The sequence below is a fragment of the Dicentrarchus labrax genome, unplaced genomic scaffold, assembly GCF_905237075.1.
Source record: "Dicentrarchus labrax unplaced genomic scaffold, dlabrax2021, whole genome shotgun sequence".
Taxonomy (NCBI): Eukaryota; Metazoa; Chordata; class Actinopteri; family Moronidae; genus Dicentrarchus; species Dicentrarchus labrax.
Window position 1 is genome coordinate 20,300,790 of NW_026136705.1, and position 18,202 is coordinate 20,318,991.

Below are 18,202 nucleotides of genomic sequence, written 5' to 3' on the forward strand. Positions count from 1 at the left end.
ATGCAGAAACAATATTTGTCGAAACTTTAGTCTGCACAATTAAAGGCTGCAAATCAAACAATGTGCTCCAGTGCGTTATTCCTTTATACGTAGGCCTAATGGCAACATTTAACTGCGTTTCCGATGTGCTTGTGTTGTTTGTGGGCCTTCAAAAAAAAAGAAAAAAGAAAAAAGAACAGACACATTGCAAATATAATGAGTCTTTTGAATGAAAAGACGGTTTTGTCGTTTTTATTAGTGCGCGCAGTCGTCGGTTGGAGCGCAGACTGCGCGCAAGAGACCAGTCGCTGTCTGTCAGCCTCACAGACGCCCCCCCCAAGCCCTTCACATACAACGACCATCTGCCGCCTCTTTTTTTAATTTCGAGCCCAGCAGTTTATTTCCCACAGACTTTCTAGCTTCACTTGACACAACCGAAACAGCGTCTGAAGAGAGCAGCTGCGCAGAAAAGCAGCAGAAAGGATCCCGCTCTGCGCATCATATTGCGCTCAGCCAACGAGAGCCGGAGCCGTTTGCATGCAACCCGTCTGCAGAGAACAGACTGCAGGCTCATAAAGACGAAGCGGATTTGAATTAAGCACCGGATAACAGACAGCAACTGTGTGTATCCTTCGCCGAGGGAGGGAGGGAGAGGGAGGAGAGGGAGGCAACTGTTTTGTATCTTGGAAGCCCTGGGTTTGGAGAGAGGGGGGGAAAGGAGGAGCGGAGAATGAGCTATTCTTGTACCAGCAGAGGCAACAGCCAGGACCCATCAAGCGCTAAGAAGCCTGCGGGTAATAATCCGGGCAGAGACACCGGAGGCACAGACGGCAGCAGTGACGGCAGCCCGAAGCAAACGGCGGCGATGAAAGTGAAGAAAGGCTGCAACTCGACCGACGTGGGAGTCCCGGTGACCACGGAGGAGGACCTCCTCGCCAGCATGGTGATCACTCCGGAGGATGTTCTGGGTTTGCAGAAGATCACAGAGAGTAAGTTCACTGCTGCTGTCTCGGTTGTTGAGTGACAAAAAGGGGGGGATAAAAGGTGCAGAAATGTTACAGCTCCTCTATGAGTCATGCATCACGTCATTACAGTGTCCCCTTATTTATGTAATGTATATAGGCCCTATTCAAACACATGGTGCATCATTGGAGCCCCCTTGTTGCCAACCTGTCTGCAGATGTGCGTTAAATCTCCTCTGCTGGCATCTTGGTAGACCTGTGACCTGTGGAGGTGAGGTGTCAGCCCACCAGTGGTTAAGTTTTGTACACAGTCAAGGAGTCTCCCCCAGAATGCAGATGACAGTTAATTACTGGACAAGCTTACATTGTATCCTCTTAAATTATACATCATCCTTTGAGTCTGCACTTTAGCGTGATTTCATTTGACTAGAAGGGTAGAAGGGTGCAAAGTGAGGTGCTGGGTTGACTGAGGGGTCAACCTTAAAAACAGCCTGCTTCCTTTGCATGAGTTCACATTTAGTTCAGCGCAGAGGCTTTCACCTGTCTTTTCCCTCCTCTCCAGAGAGTTAAAACACCCACGACTCATGTTTTTGTTTCTTATTTTAATTTTTACAGATATCTTACTTACAGATGTCTAAAAGACTTTTTCAAACTCAGTGGAACTGTGTTGTAAAAATGTTCCTGAAAGAGTTTGTGGGTTATTTCTGCAGTCAGGTAGCTTGTGATTCAAAAATAACCTTAGCAGAAGGTTATAAACACCAAAATGAGTGTAAGAGTGGTATTATATCAGTGGTGGAAGAAGTGTTAAGATTTTACTTAAAAATAGCAATAATAAGGTCCAATACGAGTAAAAGTATTATCAGCAAAATATACTTAAAGTAACCAAAATACTTGTATTTGTTATGCAAAGAAACAAACCCTGTGATTTATATACTGTTATATATTATTAGTGATATATTGTTACTGATGTATTCTCATGTAAGAAGCATTTTACTCCTGCTGTTAGTTGAGCTGGAGCTAATTTTAACCTCATTAGATTGTGTTGTTAGGTAGGTTTAATCTGCAATGGGATGACAACAAACAATCAACAACACATGGAAGCACTCAAGTAAAGGACAAGTACCTCATGATTGTATTTAAGTGTACTGGCTGAGTAAATGTACTTTCAAATTCTACCAGATTATTGTATTATACTTTATTTCAGAGAAAAGATTAGCAGATTAGAGCTCTAACATAAAAACTTTAAGTGCTTGGCTTGTGTTCCTAAAACAGCATAATAATTTCAAACATGTACAGTATGTGTCTCACAAAGTAATATTTAAGCACAGTGTATATGCTCTTTAAACACAAGCAAAGCTGCTTATTCACTGATAAACTCATCTGATATATAGTTTCATGGCAAAGAGCCACTTGTGACATTTTGATTACCATACTTGCTGTTGGGGGAGAAAAAAAAGCTTGAAGTAGCTCACTTTGCTTATTCGTAATGTCAAGATGAAAAAACGCTGCTGATAATGTAGCGCATTACTTAATGCAGCTGCTTTTTAATTATGTCACACCTCTAAATCGCAACCAAGCCTCTTACAGAGAAACAGAGGGAGAGATAGCAGCCAGGAAGCTCTTATGTGCCCAAGAACACCTACATCTATCACCAACTCAGGTCTTAAACCAGAAGTTAGCTAACAGGTGGCCTAGCGGGGCATTCGACTATTTAAAGGCCAGTATAATACCTCACTTACACAACATGGTTACACTTGCTGTTACGATACATACTGAGTGAGATAACATGCAAACACTGTGTCTGGGTTTTCTGTTTTAGGAAGCGTTTGGGCATTGGTCACAAATTCGTCGTGCACTTTTCACCGAGCAGCCTTCCACATGTGACTGAGAGATGCTTTTAAAACAAGTCTTTTTACCCTCTTGAAACTATTCCTGCAGTGTCACTTTCATCCTCTTATCCTTTTCCTCTTTTTCTTATTTTTTTCTTACTTTTTTTTCCAGGTTGCTTAATATAATACAGGAAGTTTATGTTGTGATGAGGAACGAGATCTTTCTCGTCCAGCCCGGCATAATCACAGCTTACTGAGAAGAGGAAGAGCTCTGAGAACATCCTTTGGCTCAGCTTGTCCTTCCTCTTTTACTGACTGTCACCGTAAAGTCTGGTAGTTTCTTTAATTGTCCTTTTAACCAGTCAGTTGCTAGGAAAAGAAGAGTTATTTCCTCTTTGTGTGTTTTTTTAAAATCCATAAGTCGTTGTTGGTGATCCCTCATGAGTGAGTCTATGCGGGGCTGGTAGTCCAGTTGCACGGCGGCGCATACGGGAGCACTGTAATGACTCTGTCTCCCACGCTGGACCCTATTATGGTCTTGGAAACTCTCACTTTCCTACCTCGCAGCGTCATCGCTGGAGGCAAGAGGAGCTATGTGTGAATCACCACAGCAACATGGACACACGCTTGAATCACTACGGCAACGTGAAGCATCTCCCCGTGGTCACAGGCAGCGGAGCGCGCAGCTCTGTTTTCCCACACACTTCCTCCTCTACTTTCCTTCATTTCTTTCTTCTCCTCTGCTCCCCTGTTTAACAGAGGAGTTGTGCTGTCACCTAAATGAGTTACAGGGACAGAAATGGACACACGTAAGCTCAAACTTGCTTCACAAAGTTTGCGGCGGTCAAACGAAGCAGGAAACAACCTGAGCTCTCTCTCTTGAGAAGACACTCAAGCCCTTCTGTTGTTTTGTGACTCGTCTCTCTCTGCTGCTGCTGCATGTTCTCAAGTGGCTGAAATTGATTCCCTCTCTTTAAGTGGCATGATACACAATTGACAATACTCACACGCACAGCTCCGCCAGACTTGACCCTAACAGTCCAGAGTCAAACATTTTTGTGTTTTTTTTTACTGAGTGGTTGTTGTTTGAACCTGTTTTTGGAGCACAGATGTCTCACAGGAGAGAAAACGCAGATCAATTCTCAGAAATGTGACGGAGTTGCCACAAATAATATTGTGCTCCACTCGTCTGGTAATGAAAGCAAGCTGCTGAGAATGATTAAGATTTGCATAGACAGAACAGGCTTTCTGCTCAGTCGACTGATCTGATCCAAACTTATGTTCTTAACTGAATCTTAATCTCATGTCGGTGTGGAACCCATCACAAACCCTCAGAGCTGCAAGGTCCCTCTTTTAGACACTTATTTCTGTTAGGGATAATTGATCAGTCAACTCATTGTTTCAGCTGAATTTGAGAGTTTTGTACATATAAGTGCCAAATATGAAGGTTTTTCATATGGATTGCTTTGGTTATTAAGGACTTGTGTCTAAGATCTGTTCTTAGAGAGACAGTTAAAATAACCAGTTTCTATAACACAGACATATCTTTGGATTTCATACTGAAATTTCTGCTTATCAGCCAACATATAACCTGATATTGCCGTATCTGTAATAACCTTAAATTAGCCAATACATTTGTCCAGACTGATGTATTGGTCGATTTCAAAACCAGTGGCTTTATGTTTGGACATATTGAGTTTTCACTTCATTTTTAGCAGCGGCAGCGCGGCTGACTTTGTTGCACATAGCAGCAGTTCAGGCAGAGCACTGAGCCTGTGCTCATGTAAGCTGATTGGCATCAGCTGTTTCACACAAGCTTCACAATCATTGGCTCATTCACAGCTGTGTGGTAGTAACAATCATCTCCACGCAGGGGTTTATCGCTGTTACTCTAATGATCACGCTCATGCCAACGCCCTTTGCTGCCGCAGCTCTCTCTACCAGCCCAACCTTCTCCGTTTGTGGTATTTTGTATTGTTGATTTAACTAAGATTTAATGTGCATGTATGTGTTTACAAAGGGCAGATTAGGTCTTAGGTCTGTTTGGAGCCTTTTCTACCAAATCCTGTATAACATTTGTAAAAATAATCAATTCCTTGATGTGTCTCTGACTGAAGTGCTGTTGTCAGATGTAGAGCTGCAATGATTAGGGGATTATTATTTTGATTACTATTTTGATTATTGATTAACTGTTAAAGTAACCTTTTCAGCAAAAATGCCAAATGTTCTACTATCTTACATTAAAGTAAATTGAATGTTTTGGGGTTTCGGACTGTTGGTCGGGCAAAACAAGACATTCAATTTGGTTACTATAATTTTAATACATGATAGAAACATCAGATTTGTTGCTATGGTTACTGGCATTCTTGTTTAGTCTGAAGTGTTGACTGATATACAGTTATAACTGAGACCTTCCAGCCAATCACAAAGTGTTGTAACATCGCTTTACTTCTGTTGGGACTCATGACCAGAACTTTCAGTCAGTCGGTGCTGTGGTAAATTCAGTCTGTTTGATATCACTGGTGTAGTTTCACAGCTTTAAAATACATTTCCTGATTATCTTTTAAAATCATTCACAGTGGTGAGTTATTTGTGCGTTGTCAGTTGAGAAGCACCCATGCAAATGTGACAGGCCTGTGAGGTCTTCAGTGAGAGCTAAATAAATTATCTGTGAGAATAAACTTTTACAACCCACAAAGTCTGTTAAGCATCCAGAGCTCAAATAACCCACTTAGGCCTGCAGCTTGTTCTCCTTTAGCAGTGTGCTGGTGCAGATCTGATGCAGTTAAATGCTCCGTACTATGAAGTTAAATGGGGTAACAGGTGATGAAACCAGGCCACCTTTGTTTGCTTGTCAAGATGGTGATCAATTAGGTAAATACCAAAACATATTGTCTATATTTCATTAAAAGACAAAAAAGAACATCACAGAACCTGCTTTTTGCTCTAATGTGACTGTTTTTTAAACCTTTCTTGACAGTAAACAAAGTCAAACTGCAAGTATTGTAATTAGGTCTAACTGCTGTAAGCTGCATCCATATCTGGAGTCGTACAAAGAACCTCCACCAAACCATATCTCAGATTCTCTTCCTTCCCTCATCTCCCCATTTGGCCCTCTTTTCACTGTCCCTTCTTATACAACTATCCCCATTTTTACCACAGCAGTGTTGCCATGACACGACTCTCCTCTACACCTGCATGTTATCAAGCTTCATCACAGTTCACAGAGTGCTTAGCAGAGAAAATTGTTGTTATCAAGTCTGTTTTAAATTGAGCTGAATTTGAGAAAAAGAACAATAACTTCTGTTTTTGAAAACATATACACGTATATGTAATGCATTTATATGCACGATTGGGCCGTGCATCATTATCAAAGTATAGTTTATAGACTTTTTGTATATTAATAATGCCTAAAATAGTGAACTTCCTGCTTTCACTGCAAGAGTTTGGATTAAAAAAAAATTTGAAAAAAAGTTGATTTTGCAAGAGAAGATTTAATTATTCAGCTTTTGTTTAGCCAACATTTCTTTAAAGTTGCTGAACAATCTGTGGCATTTTCATACTGAAGATGTTTTGCGAATGCTTTCTACCTTCCTATGGCTCGCAAACTAATTAAAAAGTTGTTATAGTAATGATAATGAGGCATTTTGGAGCGTTGTCTGCCTGTAATTTGGAATATTTCATGTTTAAACTTTTTGTTAGGCAAAGCACAATGTAGGGAGGAGCGTTCAAGTATTGGCTTTGCTATCTCAGTTTCATCCCCATCTCCCTTCCCCCTTGCTGCTTTAACCCTGCCCCCTCTCTACAGTGATTAGTTGGATTTCCCTTTATACAAGAAACTAAAACAGATTAGTCCATGTGAGTTGTTTTGGGCCTTCCTCCTCCCCCCTAACTGGTAGATCCTTCCTTTACCAAAACAGACCACAGTGTTGTTTATATTTATCATCATGTATAAGTGTAATATCCTCTAAGTGTCAGCAGATAGTGGCTTTTTTTAGGCTAAAACAAAAACCAACATTTGAAAGAAAATATAATCTGATAATATATAAGGTAATATTGATTGTTTACACATGTGCATAACATAACATTGTTGGCAAGGCTCTCTTGGGTTAAAACTTAAATAAAATACAACAAAAATATATTAAACTGGAATATAATAGTAAAATGGAGTTAGAGAGAGTCAAGTATACATAAAAGTGCAGTCAATAAAACATGTGTCCTACACTGTGTACCAAAATGTTTGTGATTAGCCAATGTCAGCCAAAAACATCAGCTCTGTGATTTATTGGTGGTTCTAATTGTCTGTCTTTCAGATTAAAATAAAAATATGAATATGTGGTGTTAAACAGTATCGTTGATGAACATTTTGTTCATGTTTAAATGATATATTGTATTGCAGTGCAGGTACACTGTGTCTTCCGCTTTCTTGTCTTGAACCTTTTATAATGTGTTTCTATAGATATATGTAGAGTCCTGATTGCCACAATGAAAATTACACGTTAGTGTGTGTGAGAGAGAGTTTGAGGGCCCTCATCTAGACGCAATGAGGGAAGCATCTGATACTCGTGAGTCCGACCTGTTACCTTCAGCCCCGACTGCCGCTGTCAGGTGAGCAGGAGACAACATGTGCAGTTTCCATGCCAACAGGACAGAGGACCCCATTAAGTGTCCAGAAGTCCAGAAGTGGGCCCACCTGTGTCCAGGTAGCGCATTCTACCACGTGTCACCCTTCTTCATCCCAAGCCAACACGAAGCCTTTTTAGTAGCTTCCTGGATGTTTCTGGTGGCTTTTCTTCTTTGCAGCCCACAAATCTCCAAGAGTCCCAGGACCTGCTGCAAACACTGGTCTGCTACAATGTCTTACAGCTGCTATCTAGCTACTTTTCACAGATGTTGTGCTATTGTTGTTGGCTAGAAAGAGTTTTTGTTTTGTTTCAGCTTGAAATTATCACAAACTTTGGCCTCTCTCGTCCTTTAGTCCCTGTTCCTCTCCATTAGTAGGCAAGTTTCATCCACAAATGGAGCGAAGCCTGCGAGCTAGTTCAGGCAGTCAACTAGAGCTGCGCTGATAAACACACGTGACATGCCTTATTCCATAATCACTAACCAAGCACACCCTTTCAATCTGACGGTCTATTTAAACTGCACAATTTCCCAGCTCTCCCTCTGCTCTGTCAATGCCGCTGTTGCCCTGCATCTAAGCCCCACCACCACCCCAGCATCCACCTGTAGGCTCCGACTGGGGGTTAAGGTATTTGTGCATCATTCCCCAATATCTCTATGTAAACATATCTGCAGGGAGTGATGAGGTCGGAGCCTAGACGCCAAAATCTAAATATGCTATACTGCTTTAATAAACATATCAAACGTGAGTTGGCTGACTGAACAAGACTAAGTAAAGACTAACAAAATATATTAATTGTAAACCATGTCATTGCAGAGCTGAAAGGAAGGAAGGAAAGAAAGGAAGGAAGGAAGGAAGGAAGGAAGGAAGGGTTTGACATGAGGTTGGATACTAATAAAATGTCTTGCTAAAGCAAAGCAGCCACAACTTTAAATGGGAGGCAGTCGAAGGGCCACAAGAGTCAGTGGAAATTGTGAGAACATTTCCTTTCAAATGCACTTACATACGCAACATACTGTGTATCATGATTGAGTGGCAGTGAAAGGAGCTCTGCTGCTACATTAAGTCACTGACAACAGTGAAGATTCAGTGTTAAACATTTATTCACACATCATGCACTGAACACCTCTAATTCTAAATGTTTTTCCCCTTGTGAAGAAATACAGACATATCTGTGGGCTACAAGTCAGTACAAAGTAAACAAACAATAAGGCCTAATCATTTTTAAACTGACTGAAAACTACCTTTATTTTCAATTCATACGGCACTTAATAAATCCACAGTAGTAGTAGTATTAAGTAAACTTGGATCACTCACTTTAAAATCAAAGTGACGCACACAATCAGGTTTGATTAAATGTGCATCCTACTTGCAGGGGTGTGAAAACAAGTAAGTGTGTAAACATCCAGTGAGGACAGACCCACCAATCCGCAGTGCAAGTGGGACAGACTGAACTAGATCCTATTGTCAGTGTCAGCTGTAATTTTCGCCAGCTTGCATGTTGTGTTTATAAGCCTTTAATATGGTTTCATGTGGCAGTGATCTTGAACTGTCATACTGGAAGGTTAGATCTGTAACGTCTCTGCATTATCTGGGTGAACTGCTAAAACGAGCTCAGAACTGTTTATTTTGGCTGAATCTGGGTCATGTGGTGTAGTATGTGTTGAACTGTGGACCTGACCTAGTCTGGTTGTAAACCGATGAGTTCTGTCACATCTGCAGCTTGCGGACAGGAAGGATGTCAGCTGAGAGACGACTTGAAAAACTTTTTCTGACATGTTATATGGGAGTCTTGTTTTTCTCTCCCTGGGCTGCTGTTGAGTTCATTTTGGTAAATCAGCTGTTAATTGCAGCTCATTGTCTGTGTCAGAAATACAACAGAAGAGCAACTGGTGTATTTACAGTGTAACCAAACTCACGTTATTTGAATAAAGAATCATATTAACACAAAACAATCCATTGCAACTACAATCAGATCTCATGCTGCACATGGTGTGAGTAGTTTTCTGCACAACAGCGGGACGCTTTAAAGTTGGTTCCTTGCTTGATGATGTGCAGCCTGTTGTCTGCAGCTCTTCATCTAACATCTTACCTTAGCAGCAAATATACAAATAAAGACAAGAGAGAAGCAATATTAACAAGATGACTCTTCTTCTCTAAGACAACAGAACAATGTAACCTTGGAAAAGAAAAAGGAAACCAAGATTTTTAGCATCAAAAATGTGTCAGCTATTGACCATTTGAACAGCTGGAAGGCAGAATGTACACTGTAGTGGGATGTTGTTCCCTTTCTGCTTTAAAGACAAAATAATGCAAAATAATGTTAAAATAATGCTCCACCCAGTGAAAGCATTTTATTCAATAGATAGATAGACACTTTATTTATCCCGAGGGAAATTCAAGAAAGGCCATGATAATGAATTGGCAACTGTAAGATTAGATCAAGACCAGAGTGCCGTTGTGATGAAGTGCTGTAATGTGTACTCACTGTGCGTGTGGATGGTAGTATATTGTTCTGAATTTTAAAATTATAATCCTCTGAATGATCCCCAAGTGTAATATGATTACATCTTTTTTCTGTAACTGTAATGGATTACAGTTGTGTTTAGTGTATTATAACTATTTATTCACACAGTCTGCAGGTTAACTTAGTAAGCACGCCTGAGATCTTATAGACATCTGATCAAAAACTGTAAAAGATTATTGATGATTACAATTGGTCAACAATGTGCAAGATTTCTTCTTAAAATTACGATCTGGAGGTGGATACATTGTCCGTGAAGTCTGAAGTCGTTGCAGGATATTGTTAAAACCTGCTGATGTTGAAGTTTGAAGAAGTGTTTTGCAGACAAGCTTCCTCTTTCCCGCTTTCTGGATCAGTAAACACTCAGTACAGCTTTAACTGTTTATAGTCGAACCAATTCTACACACACACACACGCACGCACACACGCACACACACACACACACACACACACACACAGACAGCTGTTCTGTCTGGAGGTGTTTCCTATCACAGCCCAGAAGGAGAGCTGACAGTGATAAACTGGAGTCTGTTCGTGGCTTCATTAGCTTCTAGCAGCAGGTTAACCTCAGATGGCTGTGTGTGTGTGTGTGTGTGTGTGTGTGTGTGTGTGTGTGTGTGTGTGTGTGTGTGTGTGTGTGTGTGTGTGTGTGTGTGAGAGAGACCTGGGGTGACAGATTGCTTGTAATTTACTACAAACACCTTAGGTTTTGTGAGGCGAAGTGAAACCACACACACCAAATGGACACAGACACACAGACAGACTCAAATTCATTGTCCTCGTGGGACTTCATTAGGAGGCTCATAGGTAACTATTAGCACTAGGTTAGTAAAAGGACGTGGACAACACCAGCTGTGGTACAGTATATTATACGCATGCGCAGACACAGTCTCTGCACACACACACACACACACACACTCTGCACACACACACAAACACACAGAACTGTTATTAATAGTCCCACTCCTTGCAGGCACAGATGTTGTATGTTATTAATTAAAATGACGTGGCTGTTGAGGGTGTTTGTTTCTTTTGTGCGTGTGAATCTTCAGGTATTGTACAGCAGTGTGTGTTCAGCACTGTACACAGAGCTGATGTGTTCAGAAGAGCCGACCTCAGCATTCAGACTGACAGAGGAGCAAAGGCATCACAGCGTCACAATAAATCAGATCAGCTCTGTCAGGAATGCTCAGCTCACACAGTAAATGGAGTTGACAACATGCTGTGACTTTGGGGTATGGTTCTAGTTCGGGCGTGCTCCAGCATGAATACATAAACATGAAAAATAACGTGCAGGGAGTGCCGTAAAAAGTCCTCCGGCGGGGGGGGGGGGATTAATGTAGAAATAAACACCATCCAGGGAGCAGAAAAAGAGTCAAAGCAGGTGGAGGCCGAGGTCAGAGTCAGTTAACAGTGAGGTACTATGTGGTAATATATCTATCTGTCTCTATCCAGTATGTGATTTATACAGATAAAGCGAAATAGTAACAGAATTTAAAACCATCTGAACAACGAGCCGTATTCGCCAGTGGAGGCAATGCTTGTCAGTAAACACAATATTGGTTCTTAGTCTTCTTTCTGTTGCCATTTTCTTCAAATGTCAAATGGCTTCCTCTTCTAGATCAATTTTATTCTCTGCTATTCGAGCAAATAGGCTAAGCAGTAGATGGCAAGCGAAATCGTAACAACAGCCTGAAAGTACATGATGTTTAAATACGTAGCTGGTTACTAACAACCGCACACAGTGCAATAGCAAACAGCACTAAAGAGGGCGCTGCTTTCTAACGTCATCAGTTAAAGACACACCTTAAGCGGGTAGCCCTGTTGTAAAGAGGAGACAGATCCCAAGAGTCAATCTGAGGCATGCCAAGCCCATATGTATGGCTATAAAAACTTTTATCCTAAAAGGTCCTGATATATCTCATATATCGATTAATTATCTAATATTATCTCATTCACATTTAGGAACTACTACTGAAGGTGTATTATTCAAATGTTTACTGATGTCCCATCACTTTCCTGGTCAACTTGACTGCTAAAGATGTCAAAATACCACCATGTTATACCTGTACTTGTGCACACGTCTAAAACACCTGTCTTGATTTAATTAGTGTGATCAATTGTACGGGTGTAAGAAAACATCAAAAAATATCTTATCGTGATATTTAGTTTTGTGATATTGTATCGATTCTCAAAAAAACACTTGATTTTTGTGTTGAAACTCCGAACAGCTACATAACATAAACTAGGGGGTTTAATGTTGGATATAACAGGGACTGTGATAAATACACACGTAGATCCCACACAAACTTTTTTTACTCAGATTTTATGCACATGGTGGTGTGTTCTTTATACTAGTACAGTACCATTCGTACGCACCAGCCTGACTATAAAAGAATGGGTATGCACATGACTGCAAGTTTTAATCATAAATCTACATAATTTTATGCATGTGGACCCTGGTACCTTCTGCACACAGTCACACTGGCCCCTCAACTCAACAGTGTCTGAATTATTTTGTGAAAATAAAAAATCTGCTCCCTTTTTTTTATTGTTTTCAGGAAGTTTGATACTTAATTCACATTGGCAAACATCTTCACATTGAAATAGAAATAGGAAAAACAATACATGCATGAAATCCACAGTTTGGAGGTGATGGTGACATCTGGAAATGTCATTTTGTAATGTTTTTTTTTTTTTTTGTGGGAAGCTGCTGCTGTCAATGTGTCATAAAGAACAGCTGGTGGGTTTATTGGCCAGTCAGAGCTGCCATCGTTAGAGATTCGATTATCCCCCTCTGTACTGTTAGACGTCCATGTCCCCACTGTTTTACTGTTGTCTCTGAGCAGACAGATGTGGTTGGCTCGCTGTCAGCAAACACAGCGGACACACTGTGTGCAATGTCCATCAATAGAAACATGTAGAGACAACCGCAGATCTGTTAACATCCAGTGAGAAGGAACAATAGACACTGAGCTAATAGACACAGCATGTAATGAAACACATTTACTGACTCAGTTCCTGTTATGGCTGCTCAGACCCACAGTGATCCGCTCTCAAATCTACGAAACAATGTTATCTCAAATGAATTTTTAATCTATTTATCATCCACCGAGATCCTACGAGCTTGTGTGAAGCGAGGGAGCCTCAGTGGAGATGATGGAGAGCTGTTGCAGTTACACCTGCCGGCCAGCGGTATCATTGGATCAGGCAGGAAGCAGGAAGAGTCTGCTCTGCTGGGGAACGCTAATAAGCAGTGACACTGCCTGGTGAGGGCAGGAAGGATTAGAGGAATAAAAATAACTCTTCTCTTTCTTACTAGCTATGCATGTGTGTGTCTGCATCAGTGAATTTGTGAGGAAATGTCTCCTTAACACAGTTTTCATTAAGATTCGTGTAAAAAAAAATAATCCACCTAAAATGCTCAACCTGACTGTGCCAGATGGTTTGTTGCACAGAACCATGAGGGAAGTTGTCATTGGAAACTCTGGAAAAGGGCAAGCACTTACAAAAACATACATGGCAGGTGATTGGATGAACCGTCCGTCTATCACAGGCGAAATTCAGTCAGTTCTTTACTCTGCTTTCATGGAAGAAATACTCCAGCGTTCATATGACTGAAGCTAGCAGCATCAACGCTAACCTTCGTAGCAGCTGCCATTGTTGTTATTTGAGTCACTTCTCACACACGTCGTTACAATCATTCACATCTAGCATTAAACTACGGCTGCAGCTCATGCCGTAGCTGCCAGTAGCCTCTCATAGGACGTTGATCGGTCCAAACCACAAAGGTTCAGATATGCACGTCATAGATTGAAGCCTGGCGAAGTTGGATTCTTAGGATTTCATGAACTTAAAACATTTGATTTGAAACTGCAGTAAACAGAATTGAATTTATATTATTATTTATTCAAATGTATTGTTGATTGAGAGCTGTTTTGGTTTTGGTATATGAATGTTTGGTTGCAGTATTAGTAACGTGCTTGTCAAAATAAACTGCTTTTCTCAGTCGTAATTTCAGTGATATAATATCTTTATATATATATATTAAATAAAAAAGAAAATAAATATATTTAATAGGTAGCAAATTAGGTATTTTTAAAAATGTAATAAAAAAAATGAACCTGCCTTGTCAGTGTTCAAATAAACAACTTTGCTTAAATACAATTTAAAGTTTTGTAAATGTGATCAGGAAATAACTGATCAGAAAGTAATAAAAACGTCTAAAAATCAACCATTCTTTTGCTGCCAACTCTCACGTTTTAAACCTCTCTTCTATGAATTAATTTCAGTCTCAAAAACTTGAGGTTTGATACTCAGCCCCACTGCTCCCCAGCTATATGATGAACTAAGCAGTACTTTGTGTCTTATCTGTAACCCTCCACCCTCTTTCACTCTTTCTCTCTCAGATTATCTGTGCAGCCCAGACGAGAACATTTACAACATCGACTTCACCAGGTTCAAGATCAGAGACATGGAGACCGGCACAGTTCTGTTTGAAATCACCAAACCTCCGTCCACAGGCGAGTCACCAAACCACTCTATGGATTTGTTTCATTAACCCTTTATTTACCATGAAAACACTTACAGTAAACACATTATAAAGCAGCTTCATACGTGCTGCACACATTCATTAAAAAAATCTACTAATATCAGAAACATCCTCATTATTATTCTTCTTGAGATTTTTATGTATTTTGTTGTCAAGTTTATAAAATATAGAAACAAAAGATCCCCATCATAGTCTTAATCACACTTTTATAATTTCTAAGCACAATATCAATGTTTATTAAATGGTTTATAACACACTTCAATGTAGTTATAAGGAGGTGCATGCTGGTAGTGACACACAGCTCGTGGAGGCAATTAAGTTACTCTAAAACTGACGGCCACATTTTGCATTAAACATCATGCTCGTTCTCTGAGTCATAACTCAGTCAATTCTGAACACACAGACATGGTACACATATTTTTAGATTCAGTGGGACTTACACTTACAAGGGTATCATTATCTCATATTCCAAAACAAAGAAACTATATATAAATAAAAATATAACTGCAGTCTTATGTCTTTAGTGATTAATGTAATCCTGTTATAGTTGTCTGTACATTAATGGGTACAAAACAATGTTTAGTTCAGTTAGGAAAACAAATGGCTGTTTGTTCTTTACCAAATAAATGCATTATTTTTCCTACTAGACATAAACTGAAATATAGACCTGTTCCTCATTATGGTTTTCTGGCTTGTTCAATATTGTATTTGCTGTAAGAAATGTTTGTTTTCAGCCACCACAGACAAGCCAAAGGAAAATGTCCATGTCTAAAAATATTTTATTTCATTTTATTCTGTTCCATCCCACACAAACTGATCTTCGCGTTAGACAAAGCAGGCGATAAGAGGGACGTTGACCCCAACGCCGGCCGATTTGTCCGTTACCAGTTCACCCCTGCTTTTCTCCGACTGCGACAAGTTGGAGCCACGTAAGTGAGAACGTGTGTGAATCTTTACCTACAACGATGAAGTTACCAGCAGATTGATTGCGGTGTCCTTTGTCTCTCTCTCTGTTTAGCTGTCTATGATTTCTCTGTCTCACTCACCTATTTTCTCTCTGTCTGTCTGCCTGCATGTCTGTCTGTCTCTCTTCGTCCCTCCAGGGTTGAGTTCACGGTCGGAGACATGCCGATAGAAAACTTCAGGATGATCGAGAGACATTATTTTAGAGACAAGCTGCTGAAGAGTTTTGACTTTGAGTTCGGCTTTTGCATGCCCAGCAGCAAGAACACATGTGAACACATCTATGAATTTCCACCTCTGTCTGAGGACAGCAGTAAGTCTACACACACACACACACACACACACACACACACACACACACACACACACACACACAACCTACAAATGTCAACCTCAGGGTGGTGCAGATGAATGTCTGGAAATTGTATGGAAATCTAACTAATATTATATCTCAGTCTGGACCAAGGCTGTGTGTCTACAGACTGACATTGCATCCCTATAGAGCCATGCAGCTAGCATAGCTAAAAAAATAAGTATATAAAGAGTATGTGTATTCATCGTTAATCACCTTGACTCCCAGTTGGGAACCAGCGCTCTAACAGCAATGATGTTTCTGTGTCCGCTCACAGTCAGAGAGATGATCCTGTACCCGTATGAGACGCAGTCTGACAGCTTCTACTTTGTGGACAATAAGCTGGTGATGCACAACAAGGCGGACTACTCTTACAACGGCGGGACGTAGAGGCGACGCGCTGACACGAGAGGCAGGTGGAAGTACGGACCTGAGGGACGATTAGAGCACACTGGTGGGGGTTAACATCCTGTCAATCCAGTGGTCTATCTCTCTTTCTGTATCTCTTTCTGTATCTCTTTCTCCCACTGAGTGAATGCCACCTAGAAAAAAAACGCCCATGCAGATGCGTCAGTCGCAGTCTGTGTGTGTGTCTGTGTGTGTGTAAGCATGTGTAAGGTGGTTGAAGCCTAAAAAAAAAAAGAAGCCACATGCAATAAGTGACAAACACAGACACACACACACACGGACACACAGTTAACGGGTTGGTGTGGCGTCACTGTAACAAAGTGTGTTTGTAACATGATAAACCAGCAAGTGAGCAACTCTTTAGGAATTATCCGGTGGTTTCTCTGTCCAGCCACTTCATGAAGTGAGAAAAACAAAACCCTCCAACATTGATAGAAATTATCTTTTTCATTCCTATTTTAGGATCAAATCTGAAAACGTGTGTTTTTAGGACTTCAATAGCAGTTTTGAGAATATTATTTCTCATCTTCAGTGAGTGTGTGTGTGTGTGTGTGTGTTTCTGTACTTTGTATGATTGTCTGTGTAAGTATGTCAATTTGAAGCATGATTACTGGTCTGGTAAAAAACAAAATATATTAATTTAAATGTCAGTAATGTGGTCATCTAGTTTGCAATGGTCAAATAGATTTCCAAAAACCTGTTAGCACATTTTCTACACAGCAGTTAGTCATTTTGAATTTATCAGACCTATTTCTTGTTTCCTTATCCCCTTTGTTCCTTTATTTCTTTGTCCCGTGACCTGTATTAACCGTAGGACATATGTGTTTATTGTCTTTGCTCAAAGCACAACATCTCTACAGAGCCAACAATTAGGAAACATGTAAAAGGGCGAGCCGATCTGATATGACCAAAAAAAAAACGTCCTCATCCGTGTATGAACTGTACTTTTCGAGCCTCGTGTTACTTTGTTTAGGTGATAAAGAACTTTGTTAAGTTGTACCTAACGTATGTGTCCAAGTTTAAAGTTTTGCAGTTTGGAGACTCTTCATAAGAGAATAAAAGGAAAACTTTGTAAATGTTGATATTTTATGTCAGAATTATATTGCAAAAAAATTAAGAAAGATGATTTGAGAATGTAGCAGAAGTCTTTTAAAGAACAAATCACCCTTAAATCTCATATATTTTTTTGTTTGTGTGTAATCTGATGTTCCTGTTTCTGTTTGGCAGTCTGATTTCTGCCTCTGATACATTTCTATGTCGTTGTTTTCACTCTGACACATTCCAGTGAGTTGATGTGTTGATCTCTTGTTATTTGAGGGCATTTATTACGCAGATCACACAGGAATCAGTAACTGAACTGTCTTGGGATGCCTCTAAACTGTAATATGCACACTTAGCTGTCTCTCTGTCTGTGCTGAGACACAACCTGACTCAAATAGTATCCAAATAGCTCTTTTTTCCCAGCATATCTGCACATTCTGTCTGATTTGGTGCGTTTGAAAGTCAGTTTAGTGTCTGTGTTTGATGACTTTGGTGATTCTGCTTTAATTGCAGTCAACTCCACCCATCTGTCACAACAAGTGTGGTCAAACAAACGCTAAAAAATACTAGTTGAGCCAGGTCTGTAAGGAACTGCTGGCAGTTGAAAGGAAATTACTTGAATGCACCCGTTGTGTGTTCAGATCAACACAAAAAAAAGGTGTAAATTGATTCAGATTGTCATTGACTCAAAGTGATTAAAATCTGGGTGACTTTGTTTTGGGGTTTTTTGGCCTGCACAAGTTGCTGATTGTTACCTGCAGTGAAATGGACGGGAGGCGATTGGACTTGAATGTTTAAGAAAAGATTTATTTATGACCGACTGTGACTCGTGTTACAAATTATTTTGAACTGATGTTAAGTTTTTGACAATTCAAATGTTGGTGTGACTGAACAAAAGTGAAATAAATAAAGATTTTTTGCAATATCACAGTGTCTTGTCTGTTAATGTGGGAAAGAGGAAGGGGGGA

At 40.2% G+C, this 18,202-nt stretch overlaps 1 protein-coding gene across 2 annotated transcripts; it reads left to right on the top strand.

The window, feature by feature from the left end:
- Positions 1 to 352: 352 nt before the first annotated feature.
- unc119b (unc-119 homolog b (C. elegans)) lies at positions 353 to 18,159 on the top strand. 2 transcript variants are annotated; one of them, XM_051401685.1, is made up of 5 exons: positions 353 to 968; positions 14,328 to 14,441; positions 15,300 to 15,399; positions 15,574 to 15,746; positions 16,063 to 18,159. In XM_051401685.1, the coding sequence occupies exons 1-5, from the start codon at positions 710 to 712 to the stop codon at positions 16,173 to 16,175; spliced, it is 759 nt and encodes a 252-aa protein (XP_051257645.1). In that variant the 5' UTR covers positions 353 to 709; the 3' UTR covers positions 16,176 to 18,159. The 2 variants fall into 2 exon arrangements, with proteins under 2 accessions (XP_051257645.1, XP_051257646.1); XM_051401686.1 differs by having other exon boundaries at positions 363 to 968; positions 15,309 to 15,399.
- Positions 18,160 to 18,202: the final 43 nt, after the last annotated feature.

Bases quoted from the DNA above. Each gene is read 5' to 3' on its own strand.
- unc119b (XM_051401685.1), top strand. From the start codon at position 710: ATGAGCTATTCTTGTACCAGCAGAGGCAACAGCCAGGACCCATCAAGC. The intron at 969-14,327 runs GTAAGTTCACTG...TTTCTCTCTCAG, and splicing joins TTTGCAGAAGATCACAGAGA to ATTATCTGTGCAGCCCAGAC. The intron at 14,442-15,299 runs GCGAGTCACCAA...TCTTCGCGTTAG, and splicing joins CACCAAACCTCCGTCCACAG to ACAAAGCAGGCGATAAGAGG.